At 38.6% G+C, this 14,838-nt stretch overlaps 1 protein-coding gene across 1 annotated transcript; it reads left to right on the forward strand.

Moving 5' to 3' along the window:
- Window positions 1-479: 479 nt before the first annotated feature.
- Window positions 480-13,596, forward strand: LOC131971884 (ADP-ribosylation factor-binding protein GGA2-like). Its single transcript, XM_059333547.1, has 16 exons — window positions 480-599; window positions 1,485-1,569; window positions 2,404-2,479; window positions 3,107-3,205; window positions 3,617-3,740; window positions 6,676-6,776; window positions 7,001-7,081; window positions 7,172-7,309; window positions 7,985-8,198; window positions 8,316-8,495; window positions 8,583-8,650; window positions 8,732-8,844; window positions 10,038-10,198; window positions 10,311-10,480; window positions 11,482-11,592; window positions 12,319-13,596. Exons 1-16 carry the CDS (start codon window positions 557-559, stop codon window positions 12,427-12,429), a joined length of 1,875 nt encoding a protein of 624 aa, XP_059189530.1. The 5' UTR covers window positions 480-556; the 3' UTR covers window positions 12,430-13,596.
- The last annotated feature ends 1,242 nt before the right edge of the window (window positions 13,597-14,838 follow it).

Here is a 14,838-nt window from a genome sequence, read left to right on the forward strand (position 1 = left end):
TTCAATTTAAAGTACATTTGACCAATAACAAAAAATACTATCCTATCCTGTCACAATTTTGATATGTTGTGGAGATGCAAAGAAAAAGGCAAATTTGTGCTTCTGTAAAGGTGTCCAGTTTATTTATTTTAAAATAAGGAATATCATAAATATAAATTCCATAAACGCCCAATGTCACGTAGCCTATATGTCACATCACATATCTTTGACATTTAGGGGTAGAATAAAAAAAATTAAAAAAACATCAGAAATGTGTTCTATGTGGTCCACTTGTTGTGGTGTATCCCCCATAATGTTCCTTCAAGGATAAATAGGTCTGGGTTCTTATGGGATAAATGTGTTTATTTACTTCCCAGCCCAGTAAACCAGGGTTAATCTATGGAGAGTGAAGGGCAGGGGGAGGGGGTGTAATATAATTTGGCTGCTGTGTCAGGAGTGTGACTGGGCGTGAGTGTCACATGCCACCGAGGACAGGCGGCGGCAGTTTGACACCTCCGCTTCCCCCACAGAGACGCACTCAGATCGGCTACTCTTTACCTGCAGGAGACGGACGGCAATGGCGACCGGTGACAGCCAGGCAACCTTTGAGTCATGGCTCAGTAAGTAAACGGGGGGAAAAGTAAAGTTTGTTGGTTGTTTTGGCCGCTTGTGTTTGCTTACTTTTCCGACGTTAGCAAACACATCAGTGATATCTGAACTAAGTGACGCTGTGTTGTTTGCCAACGTCACGCTAACGGTCGGTCCGTACCGTCAGTTTGACTGAATAAAATAAATAGTATATTTGCGACTGAATCTTGAATGTGGCGGTTGATTTAGATTTTAATAAAATAAGTTTTGTTTTCTGCACAAAGTATCAGAACAGGAAGTTGGTTCTGCCGTGCGCGTGCCCGACTAGCGCTCAAGCGGTGTGTTGTGTCGGCTTTCCTACCGTGCACGCGCATCGTGTATGTAAGAAAGTAGAAGCAGCAAATATCAAATATGAAAAAACATGCATTATAAAAGTGAGCTTTTCTATTGCATTTTACCAGATTATACACAGGTGTACTGAAGAAAGAACACTAAGAGATGTACTGTTAAAACATGTGCTTTACCACAGCTGGAAGGTGCTGGAAAAGCTTGAAAATGCTTAAAAAGTACTTGAATTTGACTTTGAAGAAGATGAAGGAACTGTGAAGTTAAAACTACCAGTGCTACAGTTACCAACTTCAAAAATGTGGCTTGTCTCCTTTAGATGAGTTCAAGTGTTATGCTCTTGAGATGGCACACTGTTGAAGATACTAAACAGCAGTATTACATGTTAAATACAACATCTGAATCATAAAATAGCAGTTAAAGTAGTGTTTCTCTGTCTTTTTGAGTCAATCTCTTTCATTTTCACTTCCTTATTCAATTGTATGATGTCTTTGAATTTATTAGCATGCATTTGATCCAATATTAAAGTATTTGTGGATGTCTAACCTGTTTCTCTGGTGTAATTGTTCCAGACCAGGCCACAGACCCAAACAATGAGGAGGACAGATGGGACTGCATCCAGGGCTTCTACCAGCTCGTCGACCAAGAAAGTGATGGGTAAGCAGTCTGTGCACCTCAGGAATACATGCTAATCTTTTTTTAACACTGCCTCCACCAGTCACCAAACCCCTAAATTTGGTGGCCAAAGGACAATTTTGGTGCAAACTTATGTAAAAACCTTTCCTTAACTGTGACACTTCAATATATGGAGTATTGTCTCACAGTTTCTCAGTTCACAGTTAGTCTTTTTTGCTCGATGAACAAAATGGATGAGCTGTGGCTGCAGATCATAAATGGATTATGGTCTGCAACATGATCATCATCATGGAAACATGATAACAAGAGCGGTGTCTCTGTCAGCAGCGCTACAATACGTCCTCCTGTCTCAATCTCAAAAGTGACCTGATAAACAAAATTGGTGGCCAGAGTAACTTTTTGAAGCTACAGTCAAACCCAGAACCTCATTGAAGCTATTCCTCATTTTTGCTTACTTGCTCACAACCCTGCATGGACTCTCAGATCATCTTCAGGAGTTGAACCTGGGCTAAAGTGCTGCTTCTAGAAGTTTCTTTAACGTATTTGTGGCATTTGAGAAAGAGTTACTTCACATCCAGGTTGCGATCGCAGTTGCACCATCATGCGAGACGGAGGAGGAACTCTGCAGCACCTCTTCCCCTTTAAACCATTAAATCTATTTTAAACTCAACAGTGCATGGAGAAATAAACCTTTTTTAATCAGTTTTCATAAGTCTCTTTTAGCTTTTGCCCAAGCGTGGCAGTGTGTGGAAGCCATGTGAAAAGCTCTTCTTTTAGTGTTGGAGTAACAGGCTCTTTGCTCGGAGTCCTCTCAGGCATTTTAATGTGATTAAAATCTTACTTTAATGCTTTCAGGCCACAGGTAGCTGTTCGCCTTCTTGCCCATAAAATCCAGTCGCCACAGGAGAAAGAGGCTCTGCAGGCTCTCACAGTAAGTAATCAGATCTCTACACAAAATGCAGTTTATCTATTCAAACGTATCTGCGTATTTCTCAGAAAGAAACACATTTTGCCCTGCTTTTAAAATTCCCTGTTATTTTTGTATCCTTGAGTAGGTCAGTTGCAAAAAGTAATAGTTTTCTGGATCTGTGTAGACTGGACAAGCAGTGGACATGTGATTTTAATTAAAGCCATTTCTCATGGGTTATGCTCTGCTTTTATTGTAGTGTCTTTAAAAGTACAGACCATTCATTGACAAGCAAATGTCTTTGTTTTAACCCTGAGAGAAGGCGACCCTGTGAAGAATATCTGTGACTAAATGTCCTCACATGACCTGAGTGACATTAATCTGCATGTGACAGCACATGGTCTATTGTCCATACATTAAAATTATCTGCAGCTTTCACTATAATAGCCATTTAAGGAAGCTTTGTGAAGGTTCATCTGCCACACACGTCATGTGACATTTAGAGGTGGTTAACCACGAAACTTGTGACAAATCTCTTGTCTCTCTCTCTCTTGTCTTGCACAACAACCAAAAACCTTTTGTTTCTTTTCAATTTCTCTTGTTGTAAAAGCTTGTTGATCTTGATTTATTCTGAATATTGGTGCTTTCCAGGTTCTCGAGGCATGTATGAACAACTGTGGAAAGCGGTTTCACAGCGAGGCAGCCAAGTTTCGCTTTCTCAACGAGCTCATCAAACTCTTAACACCCAAGGTAATCATAGAGGGACAGGTGTCCTTAATTTCCTATTTAGTGCATTTGCTGATCCTATTTAACTGCACCCATTATAAAATCTACTACAAAAGATAATGAATTGTGTCTGCTCTTGACTTAATCGGTCAATGGCACACATATTCATGTCTTGTGAAATACAAATTTGACTTCACTGGGAATTTTTTGGTCATTTAGATCCTATTTGTATACTTGAGACATGACATGACAAGACTGTTTAGTTTCATTTTCAGTTTCATATGTAATGTTTATCAAGTACTTTCCAAAACCCAAGCTGCAAATGGCTTCACACAGGAGAGTAGTCATCTTCCAGTTATATAAAATAAAATTGAAAAGTTTCTCTGTGTGGAACGACACTGATGTGACTGACCCGGTTGATCTTTTTCTGAGCAGTACTTTGGCGCCTGGACTCCACAGAACGTTAAAGACCGAGTGACGGAGGTCCTGTACGGCTGGACTCTTTGGCTTAAAGAAGAACCCAAGATTCAGGAAGCTTACAGCATGCTCAAGAAACAAGGTTTGGACGCAAACACAAAACATCTATTGTCATACTGTGCTCCGAAGACATCTGGTACACATAATGTGCCTTTTTAACCTCTAAAACCAGTCTTAAAAATCACTTGAATCAAAACTGGGTATCTAATAATTATAATTTAATAATATACAAGGAGTTTATAGATCAAGAAGATAAGATAAACCTTTTCTATTTAGAGTACAAATAAAGGTGTTGCAGCAGCACAAGGTCACAAATAGGTACAGATAGACAAAAAACATATTACAAGCACAAAATAATAGAAATTAAAAAATAACTTCTACAAGAGCAATTCAACTCTTGATTATAAGACAGGCGATACATAAACAGTACCCACGACCAGTGTTGTGACATAATGTTGGGAATAATGACAGGCGATACATAAACAGTACCCACGACCAGTGTTGTGACATAATGTTGGGAATAATGTCAGCAAAGTCAGCAAAGTATGTGTGAGTAATGTGATTTACTACAACAGGGTGCACCAGACAAATATATATGATTCACGAATGATAATTAGTGTACTGATGTAGAAATATAATATACAGTATTGGTATATAATGTATAGTATAACAAGGGGAAAAAATTAAAAATTATCATATAGTACAGTTTAATATAGTATGGGATATAAAATATAAGGTGAAATGTTGTAATATAGTATAACAATAGTATAGCCATACAACAGGAAAAAAAAATCATAGGAGAGTTTTATGTAGGTGTGAATCAGCAGAGGTCCCACGATATGATTTTTTCCCCGATAGTTGAGTTACGATACGATATTGTGATTTTAAGCACTTTGCAATATGGTGAGTATTGCTCTTCCAATATATTGCGATTTAACTGTTTAACCCATTAACGCCTAAAGCGCCTGGGAAAAAATGCCTGGAAAACCTATGGGCGATTTTCAAATGACCCCCTAAAACCTGAAGTTTTTCTGGAAATTCAACACTTACTAAATAATAGATTTTTCAGCCTCTGTAGCAGATAAAAATGAAATTCAAAAAGTATTTGAGAGCTTATACCTGTGGCTTTCATACGAAGTTGAGTTTATTTGTCCAAACCTTCAATAAAGTTTTTGAAAAAATCAACAAACTCAGCAAATGTTACATTTGACTGAATAAAAAATCCTATGCATAATACTAATACATGCTCATTAGCAAGATGCAAACATGATATGACCATTGGAAGAACAAGACATAGTTCTCATTAGCCTACTGTAATAAAAAAAAATTATCATAATAATAATAATAAATAATAATAATACATTTTATATATTGCACTTTTCAGGGTACTCAACGACGCATAAAGTAATAGGCTATAAGACCTAAACAGTCATGATTTCTTATATCATAATCACAATCAATTAGCCTATTATTAATATTAATATATTATTAATAATATTATCTCCAGATGGCCACAAATCTGTCTGTTCTTCGGTGAAAATATGTCGTCTAAAAACATATTCCTCATCCATAAATGCCGGTCGATTGGTTCCGAGGGTTCAAAGTCGGACCAGCAATTAAATCACCGGCTGTTTTAATCAGATCTCTCCCGTCACTTACTGCTGAGCTCCTCCGCTATAGTCGTCTTCCTCCATGATTTAAAGTTCTGGAAAAGTCCGATGTTGCATTGCGGCACTCTCGCATGTATTCTGATCATGATTCTGATGCATTTCATTGGCCAAGAGACCGAAAATAGGTGGAAAAAAATACAAATACTACAAAATGACATATCCGCTGTCCCGGCCTTAATGGTAGAATGACGCAACAGCGGTCCCGGCCTTAATGGTAGAAATGCGGTAATGCTTTCCCGGCGTCAATGGGTTAACTGCATTTTGTGTCCACAAAATTAAATTCAGTTAAAAATTGTTTTGTCCAATAAGAGAAAATTCTCAGTCTATTCATCTCACTTCAGTCTTTTTATTTTCCACAATGAGAATCAAACCCACAGACTGACCAAGTATTCAGTCAAACTGAACTCAACTGATATCAAACATGTATGGACGACAACTGCAGAATTTTATCAAACTTTCCTCAACTTCAGGCTGCACTGCTCTGAATATTTTTGAATGAAACATAAAAAAGCCAAACTGCGGCAATATTTCAACATCTTCCCGACACTATATATGCCTATAGAATTCTTAGATCTTCTAAGTTTATATGATGCCAGTATCTCCAGTATATTCCTGAAAGTGAGCCTGCTACGGCCTCCTAAAAAAAAAAAAAAAAGGAGGAGAGAACGAAGCGGCAGGCAGCCGAAACGCTAAATATCAATACTTGGCGACCGTGAATCAATATATATTGGCACACAAAATATTGCAATACTATGCTGTATCGATTCCCCCCCCCCCCCCCCCCCCCTCTAATGTTATGGTTGCTAAGCCAACCTCGGCTCGTACTACCAAGGACACAGCAGCTAAAGGCTAGCCTAGCAAATAACATAAATCACTGGTCTCCTTTCCCTGTGAGAATGAGTCTTAAGCTTGCCTGGGTTAGTGTGACTCTTCCTGAGAAGGGTTCTGCTGTGTTCAAGACTCACCCACCCAGCCACTCATCCTCATCCACGCTCTGAAACGGCCTGCTAACTCCGGTGTATCTCAATGAGACTGCCTGCCCGCTCTTCAGCGTAGTTTCAGAACAGTTTCAATCTTCTGTCTTCCTCCAGTGTTCTCCTTCAGGGTCTTTTTCCCACTGTGTTGCTGCAGCTTGCTGAGCTTAATTAATTCCAACCACCTGCAGCCTGTTGGGCTTGATTGAGTCGAACACCACACCCTCGTATGTGCATATGTCAGTCTGACCCTGTCAATCAAGCTAAAACCACACTAACCACGTAGAAGTTGACTGAACCATAATAATAGTATGAGAATAGTATAATATATATATAAAATGAAACCATCTGTCCCTTCTGTTTGTTGTTTCAGGTATTGTAAAGAAAGATCCCAAACTGCCAGACAAAATTATAATGCCACCTCCAACACAAAGATCCACAGACTCTGTTTTTGACCAGGAGGAGAAGGCCAAGGTGTGTGTGTGCGTGTGTGTTCGGCGTGTGCGTGTGCGTGTGTGTGTGTGTGTGTGTGTGTGCGTGTGTGTTCGGCGTGTGCGTGTGCGTGTGTGTGTGTGTGTGCGTGTGTGTTCGGCGTGTGCGTGTGTGTGTGTGTGCGTGCGTGCGTGCGTGCGTGCGTGTTCAATATCTAATGTAATGTTAAGTTTCATCCAGCTAAAGATGTGTTTCTGTACCATCAGCTGTTAGCCAGATTATTGAAAAGTGCTCGTCCTGAAGACCTGGAGACTGCCAACAGACTCATTAAAAGCACCATGAAAGAGGTGAGGAGCACTGGTGGTGGTGATGTTCGTGTTTGAATGCATGCATTGGTAATTGTTCCTAAATTATTTGTTTATGTTTGTGTGTTTTAGGAGCAGGAGAAGGCAGAGAAAGTGTCAAAGCGTGAATCTACTCTGAAGGAGGTGGAGAGCAGTGTCAAACAGCTCAGAGAGCTGCTGCACCAGCACACCATCACCGGCACCTTGTTAGAGCCGTGTGATGACGTGAAGGTATGTTATACAAACAATCAGGAAGATGTTCAGGGTTTTAAAAGGACAATGTGGAAGATTATTGTCCTTCTATCGCCCTCTACTGGCTATTTGTTTCACTCACGTTCCAATTTCTCTGTGAAAATATAAAACCACACACACACAAACACTGATTTGTTGATTTTCAAGTTAAAAAGTTGTGGTTGGGACCTGCTTTACATTTAAAGATACTAATGACTGTATATCACCATGTTTCTGCTCTACACAAGTCCAATATTTCACACATTTTAATGAATACATCAAATATGCTTGAAATTGAAAACTGTAAAATTAAAATCATATCCATAAACCCCTCATACTATGGGATAATCCAGTTCAGACCAGATTTGAATTAAGAACACCCCAACAACTGTCAGGAGTGGTGAGTCAGACCCAAAATCTGCCCGATTATCCTCCAGTGTGGAGCCAGCATTAATAGAAACAGAGAGATTAGTGTTTTCTAGCAAGGGCTGCTTTCTTTATATCCATTTCTCAAACAAAGTGTGAAGATGCAGAAAAGGTTGCAAGAAAGTGATAATTTGGCCCAACAAACCAACAGATATTTCCTTAGAGGATGCATTTTTCCCATCACTGTAAAGCAGAATGTGTTTGTGTGAAAGTATAACCCAACGATTGATCCTCTCTTCTATGCTGCAGGCTTTGTACGAGCGATGTGATCGTCTGAGGCCCAGCTTGTTCCGCCTGGCCAGCGACACCATGGACGACGATGCAGCTCTGGCACAGATCCTGGCGGCTAACGACGAGCTAACACTTGTAGTGAGCGCCTACAAAGACCAGGCGGGAAAGAGAGAGTGTAACGGTGGCAGAGAAAGAATAAGAAGTGAGGAAGAAATGGAGAGTAAAAAAAATGGTAGGCCTCATTTTGTGTTTTTGTAGTTGTAGTCCCTGTGGAAAACATTTTGACCTTGTGTTTGGCTCCTCTCGGCCCTGCTCGTGTTCGATCTTGTTTTTTGTCTTGTTCCTCCAGCTCCAAAGAGTCCAGGAGAGATTAAAAGCTACCACCTCATCGACCTGTCAGCACTGGACTCTCCACAGACACACAGAAAAGCTGATTCACCACCGACCTTTGAATCCTCTTCACCCATGTTTTCCTCTCTTCTGGAAAGCAGCTTCCACTCAACTGCTGAACAGGACTTCAGTGAATTAGGTTGGCCTGCCTCCGTACCTATTTCTAGTCTGTTCTCTCTGAAAGTAATGATTCATAACGTAATGATGTTCTGTCCTGTGATTACAGAGTTAGATAATCTGGTCTCAAAACAGACTCAAGACACTTCTAGGTCGTATTATGAAGAACTTCTGCAGGTGAGGCTCAGATGTAAGGATAAAGATTTAAAGGTGCTTTAATTTTGAAGAGTGTTTAACAGAGTTTATTCCGTCTCTCAGTTTAATGGAGATTTTCAGATGACGAATGCCGAGCAGAACGGAGGGAGAGGTGTTGTGTTGAGAGCCCGTGGCTGTGGGGGGAGCAGCATTACATCTAATGGGACTAACATTTGGTAAGATTAAGAAAATTGTCTAAAGGTTTTTTTTATACATATCATGTGCAAAACAATTATAAAGAAGCAGTTGTTGGCCATGAAAACCATAAGGGGACATATTTAGCTAATTTTTATACTTTGGGTTTCTGCTTGAAAATGTTTACTTGCTTTAATGTTCATAAAACACATTATTTTTATCTACTGTCTGGAATTAATACACCTGTTTTCACCCTTTATCTGATAATGGCCGTGTTTCCACTAGGGGGAAAAGTGGCCACCGGGAAAATCTCAGGCCACACCTTCCCAAAAGTCCGCTGACTCCGCGTGTGTCCATTACAAGTTAACCCCAGGGGTATTTGTGAGACTCCGGAGGTGACATATGGTTTTCGACTGTTGTGTAATCGCCTAGCGACCGTTTCGCCCATGACGTCACATATGCGAAGGATTAAACATGGGAGACTCGACTGTGGTCGCCATTGCTAACTGTCAGCAGCTGATCATAAAGAAAACAGCATGGCTAATTATGCACAACGTCTCCACTGATCATAAACATAGTGATTGTGAATTAACCGGCATCACTAACTGTGCACAGTCCGGTGCTTGTTGTAAACAAACAGAGATCGCTAAGTGAACACCTCCTGCAGCAGCAGCACATACACACTGTACTCCTACAGAGCTAACTGTTATCCTATTAGCAATTTGCAGACTGGACGCTAAGGGGTTAACATCCCCTCCGGCTCTGCAGCTGGGAGAGACTGCTGCAGGAGGACTGTGACTTCCTTAAGAAGAGTAAGAACGAGTCTCCAATAACACCAGAAAAAGTGTATTTGTCGAAAGTGTATTTGTCTCCAGTCACTTTCTTGAAAAATAGTCGCTAAGGGGGTCTGAAAAGTCGCTAAATTTAGCAACAAAGTCGCTAAGTTGGCAACACTGCTTTGCCGGCATTTACAAATGCCGCGTGTTGTTGTCAAGTAGAGTACTACGTCACATCTTGCTTAGCGTTCTGGCCAATCAGTAACCAGTTTTTTTTCAGGGGAGAAAAAATACCCTGCTCTTCTACAGGGACGAAAGAAGTCCCGAAAAAAAGTCCGCTCCGGACGGCTCATATTCAAATAAGGGGCATTTCGGCGAGTGACACCCGCCTCATTCCGGGTATTAGGCGTTAGTGGAAACAGCCCTTATTACTAAAATGACTGACTTTCTTCCATCAGGTCACTTCCTCACAATCAACAGTTTACAGAGTCAGGATCACAATCCAAGTCACAGAAACATCTCAATGAAGGATCAGGATATCCAGTGAAATTAGAAGAGAGCTCGAGTCTCCCACCACTCCTGAAAAACATCTTTGTTCCTGTGGAGACCATCAAACCCAGTATGTTTATAAGGAGAAACAGCTGCACTTACTTTTTGTTTTATAGTACCGTTTTGTTACAGTCCCTCCAGCTGAATGTCCTGTCTAAATGTCAGCTGTTTTCTTGCTGTAGGTCATCTTGAGCCGATCACTTTACACAATCAGGGCGGTGTCCACGTCTCTCTCCATTTTGCCAAAGACTCTCCACCAGGTCATCCAGGTGTCGCCGTGGTCGTCATCTCCACAGTGAACACGTCTGCTCTCGACGTGAAAGACTTCCTGTTGCAAGCTGCTGTTCCAAAGGTAAAAATACCTCATAATCTCTGATCAAAATTACATATAGTCTTAGCTTATTTTTTAAATAAAGTATAAATTAGTGTAATTTATACAGGACATAGGTGGAGATGTTGAATGTAGATTTAAACGAGTGGCACAAGTACATTGTTGTTCCAATTCAAAACCTTTCAAAATAAAGGACATGGATAGGAACACAAACTCCTTCTTTGTGACATGTGACTGACATGTCAAAAAATGTGGACAATTGATCAGAAAATTAATCTGCAAAAGGTTTATTTGGTTATGTTTTACATATATAATCATGAAGATAAAATGCTAAGAAATATTTACAATACTTAAAATGAAATAAATATTTAAAAATATGTGAAATACTACAGCAAAACGCTTAACAAAACTATAGGAACAAACTCATTGCGGCAGCCATCTGCAGCACCATCTTTGTCCACTGATTTACTTCGATAAGTTTAATGAACCATAAAAGTAAAACTGGTTATTTCCTTCCTGTTTCTCAAATGTAAGAGAATATGCTGCATTTCCACATTTTCTATCCTTGTGAATTTAATATGTTTGGGTTTTCAAATGTTAATCGGACCAAATGAGCATTTAAGATTTCACCACAGACAGATGAATTGTGATATTTATTTGTTGTATTTATTAATCTTTCTGAGTCAGTGTTTCCCAAACCTCTCCTGCAGTACCACTTGTTTTGCATGTTTTGGATCTCTCCCTGCTTCAGCACAGCTGATTCAAATGATCAACTGGTTGTCAAACAGCTTCGGATGTTCATATTGAGGGGATCATTTGAATCAGCTGAGTTGGAGCAGGAAGAGATTAAAAACATGCAGGACAAGAGGTGATCCAGAAGAGGTTTGGGGTACGCTACTCCAGATTGAGTAATTACTCGACTTATTAACTGAGTGATCTCTCTCGTCACTAAGAAATTTGACCTGTATTCCAATGATGAGTTGAATGTCCATTCAATTATGAATTTATCACGTCTCATGCAGAATATGTTAGTGAAACTGCAGCCTGCCTCGGGGACACACCTACCTCCTTATAACCCTCTCCTGCCTCCGCCGGCTATCTCACAGGTCCTCCTATTGGCTAATCCTCAGAAGGTGAGTATGAGTAGAAGTTTTGATTTACATTTGAACAATAACATCACTAATCTAATGTCCAACTTCACTGTTATTTATAGATTTCAAGATTTGATATAATAATAATAAGAAGAAGAAGAAGACAGTACATAAAGCGTCACTACTTGCATATAATAATTATTGCATCTCAGTGTGCTTGTGTTGCTAAATATTTTATTTATTTTATTTGAGTGCAATATTATTGTATTCTATTTACTTTTATTGATAGGTTTTTCCCTATGGGTTTTCTACAATTATTTGTTGTAAATTTTAGTGTTGTAAAATTTTACTTATTAGTGTTTTTATTTATTTATTATGGCTGTCTAGAAAGCACTTTGTTTGTATAAAAGGTATAAATAGAGTTAAGTTGAGGTGTGCAAACAGTCTTGTAATGAATATGATGCTGCATTTTCTTTAATTTTTGGTATTGACACATTCTTTTTTTCTCGGGTTTTAGCATTGATTGACTGCTTATATTGATTTGGACATTAAAATACTGTCCAAATAGAGTTAACTGTACAGTTAACTGTTGCATAAAATAAGAAGATATTTGAGATGAATTACATGTATAAATTGAGTCATTAATAAATTGGATAACCAAGAGTACAATGTGGCAAGTATTAATTTGCATTTAATTATATATTCATTCACTTTCTCCATTAAAAGTCTCAGTACGATACATCTGACATGTTCCCCTCTTTCCTTTAGCGAAAGATGCGTCTACGCTTCAAGCTGACACTGACACACGGAGACCAACAGCTGAACAAGACCGGAGAGCTTGAAAACTTTCCTGACTGGACCTCTTTGATCAGTCACTAAAAAAACTTCAGAGACATGTATTACACACAAAAAAACCTCTTGACCTTAAATCTAGAGAGTGAAGTGAACTAAAGTGAGGAAGAAAAACTCAACAAAAAGGTGTGAAACTTGTGACAATGCCTGCAGTTGTTCCTCGTGAGGTAAACAAACACAACAAATATATCAGATTTTGTTTTTTCTGATGCAAAAATGATGAAATAATGTCTGACAGATTTATATTGCTCTGAAAAGGTGAGTAAACTCTATTTCAGACATAAACGTGTTAACCTTTAGGGTGGGTTCGGTACATTTGAGGTTTTCACTCTTCTGCTGTTTCTGCGATTTCTGCCTCCTGCATGTTGTTTAAGTGCAGTTTGATCATACGGTTTGTGCTCTGCACTCCTTTGTATGCTGACACGTAGCTGGTTACATGTCAGCACATGACAATTGGTATTTATTTGCTTTTTTTGATGTTCAAAATTCCCAAAGTGCCTTAAAGATGGAGAGGTGTTGTGTTTTTATTATGTATTTATTTGAAGAATGAGGTTGTCTTAAGGAATGGATGTGTGAGAGAAGATTTGTATTTGCCAATATTTTGCTCTGATGCCACATTTTATAGAAAATTGTTTCATTTAAACATTAAACACAAGCCAGTGAAAGATCTTCTCCACTATGACAAAACAAAAAATATCTGCAAATGTTTCCACCTGACAACATGTGGTATAAAGAAATGTGCTACGAATACAGAAATGCTGCAACTTAAATTTCTTCAGGACTGTAAAAACTAATGAATAACATCAACTACTCAGTGATAAAAACAAGCAAATAAGGTTTATTATTTATTGCAGCTCCTCTTTTCTAAATGTGATTTTTGTTTTGTCATAGTCGTGAAGATCATTTTTTCATTTGCTTTGCTTTTTTCTTAAGTTTGTGTTTTTTAACTCTCTCAGCCACCATAGATTTAATGACTCTTTCTAAGCAACTGCTAATTTAATACGATCAGTATTCCTGACCAGCTGTTTTATACTGTGAAGCTTTATTATTGGAGCCCAGAGCAACAAATCCAGTGAAACTTTGCCTTTTGGACAACTTAAAGCCAATGTAAATGTCAAAAATGTTTCTTTGAATGTCTTTCCAACAGTGTGTTGTTCTGCCACATCATCAATAAAAAATAAATCCAGACTGTGACAGTGAACAAGAAAAGCTCAAATTCTCTCTCCCCAAATCAAAAAACAAGATATCTCTCATGGTGATGTAATCACCCTGAAGTCAAATTATAGTTCAATCTGAAATGACCTTATTTCAGTCTTTGATGTATTTTTTTATGGAAAAGATGGACTTTTCTTGCTTTTAGTGCTTTAATTAAATAGAAATTGATTGCTTGTATATTGATTCTTTATACATGTTGAATTGCACAATAATTATCAATGAATCTATCGATATTTTTCAATAAATCAACCATATTTAAATATTAAATGTACAGTGAAATAGTAAAAAGTAACAGACCATTTCCTAAATTGCCTTAAATTGCTTGTTTTGTTTTTAGATTTTTAATTCAAAGATGTCTAACCAACAGACAACCACATTGTATGATTTTTTTAAAAATATCAAAATTCTCAGTTTGAGAAGGTGGCAGTTTAACATGATCAAAATTGTTTTTTAAACTGCTATTTATTTCAACTACTTCAGTGTTTCAGCAGGAGTACTTATCTTGGAGGATAAATCCTTTTCAGTATTAATCACCAATCCATCAACTTCATTGATCATATTTATTATATGACATCAGCAGATTAAAATACATGTTTATTATGTACATATATGTAACAGGGGTGTTAGATAAAGTGCCAAATACCATTTTTACAAAAACAAAACAAAGAAAAAAGGGATTTGTGGAAGACCATCACACCCGTTACCCTGGTCCCACAGTTCATTGCTTCACGGTCAAGTAGCCGCCTCGTTTGGAGGAAGGCTGAATTGCTCAGTGCTGGTCGTGGGTCAGTTTGGCACGAGTCACCCCAGAATCAAACTCACAGTCTGGGACAGGTGAAACTGTCCTGATGGGATGAATACTGGGTGTTTTTTTGTGTGTTTTTTTTTTAAAACATGAACCGACATCGACACGTACAACAGGTCAGTCTTTTGAGCTGCACTGTAAATGTTTCCACCTTGACAAAACAGTCCAGATATTATTCAGAAATCCAGCATTTTTGCTTTAAAAGGAAACCAGTATTTTTCAACCTGGACCCTATTTTTCTTAGGTGTTTACATCTGCGTAACTCATGGGGACAAGTTTTTGAAATTAGTTTATTGTTAAAGAGAGCCGCAAAACAAGCTGCGAAGTAATCCTTCCAGACCTTAATGTAAAGTTTTATTCTTTACTTTTTGCTTGTTCCAGTCTGTTTGTTATCTCACGTTAGTCTCACCCAAGGA

Source organism: Centropristis striata, chromosome 1 (genome assembly GCF_030273125.1).
Source record: "Centropristis striata isolate RG_2023a ecotype Rhode Island chromosome 1, C.striata_1.0, whole genome shotgun sequence".
NCBI classification, from domain to species: Eukaryota; Metazoa; Chordata; class Actinopteri; order Perciformes; family Serranidae; genus Centropristis; species Centropristis striata.

Excerpts from the sequence above, each read along its gene's own strand:
- LOC131971884 (XM_059333547.1), top strand. The coding sequence starts at position 557 with ATGGCGACCGGTGACAGCCAGGCAACCTTTGAGTCATGGCTCA. Across the intron at positions 600-1,484 it reads AACCTTTGAGTCATGGCTCA|ACCAGGCCACAGACCCAAAC; the intron begins GTAAGTAAACGG and ends TAATTGTTCCAG. Across the intron at positions 8,845-10,037 it reads TCTAATGGGACTAACATTTG|GTCACTTCCTCACAATCAAC; the intron begins GTAAGATTAAGA and ends TTCTTCCATCAG.